This window comes from Adiantum capillus-veneris, chromosome 21 (genome assembly GCF_014529385.1).
Source record: "Adiantum capillus-veneris isolate H3 chromosome 21, ASM1452938v2, whole genome shotgun sequence".
Classification (NCBI taxonomy): domain Eukaryota; kingdom Viridiplantae; phylum Streptophyta; class Polypodiopsida; order Polypodiales; family Pteridaceae; genus Adiantum; species Adiantum capillus-veneris.
Genome location: NC_140951.1, coordinates 141427375 through 141434266, shown reverse-complemented (window position 1 = coordinate 141434266; position 6892 = coordinate 141427375). Strand labels below are relative to the sequence as shown.

The window sequence follows — 6892 nt, the reverse complement described above, 5'->3', positions numbered from 1 at the left end:
GTCGCAATCTATTACCTGAAGGCTAAAGTCCAAAACATCTACTAACATAATATGGCGAAAGGGGGAGCCCTTTACACGTGTCGTAATCTGCGACCTGAAAGTTAAAGTCCAAAACAAAAAACGAATCCCTTTGCACGCGACAAAAAGGGGATAAGACGAGAGAAAGAGGCCGCCGAATGCGACCGGCCGTACTAGTAATTATAAAAACAATTGGAAAAAACTTTATAACCAGGGATAACAACTGGATAGGTTGTGAGAAAAGCTCTAAAAGTGGACTGTGGAAGTTAACTTTGAAGAGGAGGCACGAGCATGATCGTAAAGAGGCGACCAACCCTCTCAGAATGGCGCGCGGTGCTGCTTTTTCCAAAAGGATTACGCCCAATAAGCGTCGCCCACGTCGATCTTGTCAGAATGTCCTTCACCAACTTCCCTCTCTCTAGAGTCTCTCGACGATACTTCTCCTCTCTCTGCCGTCTAAGCGATGCGCCGTCCTGCGGCCGGGGTGGTGTGTGCGGATCAAATGGGCCCTCTCCTTTTTTTCTTTCTGGCAATGGGTCGACCCTCTCTGTTTTTTCCTGTTTTCTTCTTCTTTTCAAATGTATCTCTCTCACACAAACACACACACAGCACAGCACAATGTCATGCCAGTGACAAAGAACGGCTTTCTCTCTCTAGAGCTCCCATTCTCGCTTTCGGCTGACGTTTTCTTTGCCGGGGATTGGGCGTGATGGTTCTTTTCAGACCCACCCATGAATCTGATTGGCTCTCTCTATAAAATGCCTACTGGTTCTCATTAGAGCAATCACTTTTAACCAGTTCACTCTCACCTGCGAAGGCTCACTTGGGGGTCCAACGCCTTCAAGTTCTGGAGCTATGGCTAGCAGGCTTGCTCTGCTTCTCTGCGTCGCTCTCTTCTTTGTGCTGGTTTGCGCCTCTGCTGTCTCAGTATGTAGCTCCCAAAGCCCTCAGCCTTCTTCCATGGTCTACCTCAAATTATATGTGTGCATGCAACCCTCGTACATTCTTGTGTCATGTGTGTGTGCGTTTTGGAGGACGTCGTGTTTATGGATGTTAAGTGCCGTCTCACTATATGGCACGGGTCTTCTTTAATAGGGATCCCGGTCCATTGGACAGTGGAGATCAAATTCGCTCTTTGCAACCCGATTTGGGATTCAATAGTACGTGCTGTTCATGACTTATAACACATTACCTGCTTCCATGCAGAGCGATAATGCTGCTGAAGGCTCCGACCTCTCGATGAATGCTGCAGCCTACAACAAACCTCGGGTAGGGATGATATTTCTCTGTCGCCCGCCCCCCCCCCCCCCCCCCCCCCCCCCCCCCCCCCCCCACACACACACACACACACACACACACGAAAACTTACAAATGAACATTCAAAATCTGCTGATTGTATGTTTATCTCTGCCTTCTTTTCTTGCAGTATGGATCGACGCAAGGAAGTTTGCGGGCTACTCGTGCGTAATCCTTGCCCTCATCTCTTTTAAGACCTGTGTAGGAAGGGAACCTTATTTACACAAATCATAGCGAATTCTCAAATTTACTTTGTGTCTCATGTAATTGAGGCTTGTTGCTAGTCATGTGCAAGTACTTATTGTAGATTGTGCTTATCCCGTTCTGACACGGATGTATGTTTGCATTGTCTGATTTGATAATGCAGAATGCCCGGGAGCATGCTCCTACCGATGCTCGAAGACATCCACGCGCAAGGCATGCATGTTTTTCTGCCAGAAGTGTTGTGCAAAGTGCCTGTGTGTGCCGCCTGGCACCTACGGTAACAAGCAGGTGTGCCCTTGCTACAATGACTGGAAGACCCAGCAAGGTGGTCCCAAGTGTCCTTAAAATAGTACAGAGTTTTCCATGAAAGAGGAGAAAAGTATCTACTGCTATTATGTAATGTAGTATGAATGAAGGAACCATGATGATGGAGGAGCAAGGATTATAATGCAGGCCGAGCAGCAGAGGAGTGGCTAAATTAAGCTTGTAGCTGCCGCACATTACATTAGCCTTGCTCCATCTCTGCATATATTCCAGTTTGCATGTTTTCTGTTGGCCAACACATGTTGCCTTGGACTACCTATCTCAGTAATTCCTTTGAGCTCTCTACTTCGAAGCTCAATCATTTTGCATTAATTTGGCTCTCTCTCTCTCTCTCTCTCTCTCTCTCTCTCTCTAAATAAATCGAGTTTTACACTTTCTAACCGTTCAGTCGCCCTTTTTTACGTTGCTTAACGTAAGAGTGGTTTCAGCAGTTGAAATGGGCGACACATTGACACGGCCAAATTTAATCCCCCACCCGGGACCTCTAAAAGTGCCTCGGGTGGAGTTGCGGGATTCTGACGGAGGGTTGATCGGCCTAACAAAACTAGTCTTGCTTGGTGGGCCATTGTTATACATAATCTGATAGATTTTGTAGCGTGGTTGGTTGGTTGGTTGGTTGTGATTGCTATTGACCTGGGTTCCGCTGTGGTGACACGAGTAAATGAGAAACGTATTAATAATCTCCAATAATAGCTCTTCGTGGGACTTGATGAACATTGGGAAGAAAGTTATTTCCCTTAGTGCTCCATATATAACAAAGGGTTTCTAAAGAGGAAAATTATATCGAGTAAAAGGGCTGCACTTAACCCTACTTTGGTAACCCTACTTTGGTAGTTGTTTGCAAATTGTTGATAGTTTCCTGGTCCCAATTACTTTAGTACTTTAGTAATCCGACAACTGCTTTGGTCAAAGTAGTTGGACCAAAGTGCTGTTGGTGAACTACCTATCGCAATAATTCCTCTCTCTCTCTCTCTCTCTCTCTCTCTCTCTCTTCCTTCTCACGCCAAGGGACAACTTTGAAGCTCAATCTTTTTGCATTAATTTGGCTCTCTCTCTCTCTCATGTACGCGACCTCAGTGGCTTGGATTTACACTTTCTAACCATTTAATCTTCCCAACAATTAGAGTGGTTTCAGCAATTGGAAAGGGCGACATCTGTATGGCAAAATTTTATTCCTCACCCAAAGTCTTAAGTGCCATAGGTGACCTGAGTTGAGACATTGATAGTGAAGGGTTGATCGTGAAGGGTTGATCGGCCATTAGTCTAGTGAAACTAGTTTGGCTTGGTGATCTTTTGCAGTACATAGTGCAATAGCTTTTGGAATGTAGTTGGTTACTTGGTTAGTTGGTTGTGATTGTTATTGACCCGGGTCTTCTTGTGGTGACACAAGAAAATGAGTAGAACTAATTCAATGGCACCAATAATAGCTCAGCTTGGGATTTGATAAGCTTTGAGAAGAAAAAAGTTGTCCCATAGAGAGGCCAACTGAAATGAACAAAAGGTTTACAACTTAGTCTACTCTGAAAGTTGTCTGTCAATTGTGCCATTCAACCTAGTAATATCGACCATTCAGTCTCTAAACTGTGAATATTTAATGGGTTCATCTTATTCTCAATCAAACCTAGTCAATTTTCCTATATTTCAATATGTAGGTTGGATTGTTGAACTGTGAGAAAAAAATGCATGTTTATTTGATATACAGATATAGAGACATTGATCGAAATTGAGCATGCAACGTTGTTGAGGAAGTTATATTGCTAAACTAAATTTAAGGAATCTTTACTTGAAAATACAAAGCACAAATAAACTATAAAAACTTGAACTACACTCTCGACCTGATGATCGTGTACAAATGTCCTCCAATCAAGTAAGGCAGAGATTAATGTTTGAGTAAAGCTACAAAAATGCATTGTAAATAACTAAACATATCGTTTTGCAGAGCAAATGTACAGATTGTATATAAAGTATAAAATGCACGTCATGCAGAGGTGCTATACAAAAGTATGGTGGAGGTTTAAGTATGGTGGAGGTTTGCTATGTGGCCTCTACAATAATTATAAGAATAAGAAAGACAAGTAGGCCTTGTCTCGTACCATTTATGTGTTGCCGAGTTGGAGTCGCGCTTGTGCACTTGAAGCATCCAATGTTGTGAATATATGTCCTCCTTGTTAGATGCTAATCGCGCATCAAGACAATTATAGAAGGTGTGGCATATTGATTAAACTTAAATGAAAGTAGATCTAATTTTATATTCTATTTTGAAAGGTAGCTACACAAAGAAGTATGGGTGCTTTTCGATAGATTTTCCTTTGTTTTTGCCCAGTCGCCAACTCTTTCTCTTGCCTTATGTTGTATAGCCAGTTTCTTATTTGCAGTGCATCCTCTCCTGGTAGACCAAGCAGGGGCTCTCCTCAATTATGCAACTTGTTGGCCATGCAAAAGCATGCTATCATATGTAGGGTATGTCTTCAAGAAGTCTAGGAGCCTTTCCAATATGTTCATGGGACCGGTCGATGTTTTGATTCTAACCTTGGAAAGAGAACTCCATCTTGCGAATTTGCCTTGGCCAAACAATACATTTGTCTGTTGTTTCTCTATGCATGATAACGGGAGTGTTGAGTTTGGCGTCTTCATAGAGGTAGACACCATATTTAGTATGCTCATCACTATTGTAAATGCAAATTTGGCGAACTTTTTACTATTTTACTTCCGTGCTTGATGTCAAGCTAGATATATCTTGTTATATTCTAAAGATGTTCTATAACAACGCCCACAAAGCAGGTTTTGTTAGCACAAAAGGGTGTGTATTAGAGCGGATGGTGAGGAAGCAATGTGTGTGACATGAGGCTTACGATGCGTTTGTGTGGAGGATTTATCCAAGGCATTGAGGCTTAGAACTGAACAGACTCTAGGAGGCCGCCTCGTAAGAACAGCTCTTAGAGTAAAACATCTACGTCATGGACTGAATGCTCTCATGAACTACCTCATTTGTGTTGGCCAACCAACCATGAATAGTTAAGCAGTCAACCATGAATAGCTGATACTAAACACAAACACAGACACATTTACACATACGCATACATCCAAAAATGTAGAGAGCGAGACGCATGAGAGGCAAGGCAACAAATGAGGGCTCGTGATATGCTCTCCTCCCCACACACATAGTCGCCATAGCCGGATTCTGACCTATATAACAAGAGGTGAGTTAGCAAGGCGATGGCCTTTTCTAAGCAGGTCTCGTGCCCTTTCATCATATGTACCCCCGCTCTCTGCTGCTCGACAAGAACGGTTTCCATCTCTCTCTCAAAGAATGGTCAGAGAATTACCTAAAGAATATTGGACTGCTAGCTTTGCAAAGCTTCATCTCCAAACTAACGCATTCGCAAACCTGCAAATTGTTGCCTTTGTGGACCTCCAAACTGCCGCCTCTACGAATCTGCGACATCGCTTTTGTTCGCTTGCCAAGCAGCGTTGCTTTTCACGGCCTTTTTTTAATTAAATGGAATTTATATTTGAAGCTCTGATATACTATGTGGTGGCTTCTGATATAGAGGTAAAAAAAGCCTTTGGCTCTCCAAGTAATAATCTTCCTAAGAAAATAATGCTACCTTCTCTCTACTGCTTCTCGTCAGCCCTATGCACCCTTTAACGTGCTGCTCCGACCTGCTATTGACGCCCTTCTTCAATTCAACTCGACAACCATCTTTTGGTTTCCACTCAACCATGCTCTGCAACGCCAGTCCCCTCATTGTCAAAATGGGATTTTTGCTCTTGATGGACCCCTCTCTCTTGGATGACTAGGCACCTCAGTCATCAATCTCCTTCCTTATCTACGCCTTTGTCGTACCGTTCGTGTGTCGGATACTGTTTTACGCTGCCCTCCTCTATTGCCTGCACATCGTGGATCCTCTATAGATGGCACTCTTTCAAACCCCCTTTTTTGCTCGCTATCCCCAATATGGTTGTGCATCTCATCAACCTCTTTTCCTCCCCAAATATGTGCAGCTACACACTAATTTTCCATGCCAGTGCTTGCCATTTATTTTTCTGAATGATTCTCCCTTACTAACAGCTTGTGGACTGCTCTTCGGGGATCCTCCAATCACTACTGTGCTACCTCCAAAAGCCAATGCTCCCCTTCTACAACTCAACGAATTGCCCTTGTCAACTTCTAAGCTACTCACGCCACTCCTGCTGATGTTGCTCTGTCTTTGGAGGTCACCCTCGTACTCTTGATGCCATGCTCTACCGCTGTAGTTTTGCTGCACCTCCTTGGAGCTACGCATTAACCGACTACAGCGGACATCATATTCTGCATTGAGTTGGTCATGAGTGATGTTTTTGTTTGTCTACAGATCGTTCCGAAATGTTTGCCTCATCAAATTTTCAAATAGGCTATCAACAGAGCTGGACGAGGAGTGTGAGTAAAGCCAATGGCTCAACAGACCATGAATTGCACTAGTGGCAATATTCCCTCAACATTGAGCTGTCTACCCCTAATCCCCTCACACACTCTGCTAAAAGTGCAAGCAACTAGTTGCACTGAAGCCGTTGGCTTAATTACTTGAGGATAACCATCATAAGCTTCGATGTGATCGATCCTAAGCTTTTATGCGCTCATGTCCACTTTGACGTTTATTCGTTCCATTTCTTCGCCCTCTACCATCTACATCGCCAAAAGCCTGATAGCATCAGCAAAAAAATGTGCTGAATGGGCTTGTGAAGGCAATGAGTTTTGTGATTCGACCTTAGATCAGGCCAACTGATCATCGATTCAAATCTAATATCTTCTGTTTCAGTAGCACTAGAACAGACCTCTGCCATGGGTTGATCGCACGAAATACCTGATCTTTAAGAGTGCTCATAACGTTGGCAAGCATCCAAAGTACCCTCCAGTTTGATGATCTGCGAACAGAAGATCGCACAGAGTGCTTTTTTATTTTATTCACTTGGTAGCTTTTCATGGCGGAGTTTTTTTTAGAGCTTTTCATGACAACGATGCTTTAATTTTTTAAAATTTATATCTAATGCCACGTGGCTTCTGCGTTGA

The 6892-nt window shown here is 43.4% G+C and overlaps 1 protein-coding gene across 1 annotated transcript; it reads left to right on the top strand.

Annotated features, from left to right (window-relative positions):
* Positions 1–786: 786 nt before the first annotated feature.
* LOC147431844 (gibberellin-regulated protein 6-like) lies at positions 787–2154 on the top strand. Its single transcript, XM_086494311.1, has 4 exons — positions 787–945; positions 1225–1287; positions 1445–1478; positions 1682–2154. Exons 1-4 carry the CDS (start codon positions 874–876, stop codon positions 1861–1863), a joined length of 351 nt encoding a protein of 116 aa, XP_086350437.1. The 5' UTR covers positions 787–873; the 3' UTR covers positions 1864–2154.
* The last annotated feature ends 4738 nt before the right edge of the window (positions 2155–6892 follow it).

Excerpts from the sequence above, each read along its gene's own strand:
- LOC147431844 (XM_086494311.1), top strand. The coding sequence starts at position 874 with ATGGCTAGCAGGCTTGCTCTGCTTCTCTGCGTCGCTCTCTTCTTTGTG. Across the intron at positions 1,288-1,444 it reads CAGCCTACAACAAACCTCGG|TATGGATCGACGCAAGGAAG; the intron begins GTAGGGATGATA and ends CTTTTCTTGCAG. Across the intron at positions 1,479-1,681 it reads AGGAAGTTTGCGGGCTACTC|AATGCCCGGGAGCATGCTCC; the intron begins GTGCGTAATCCT and ends TTGATAATGCAG.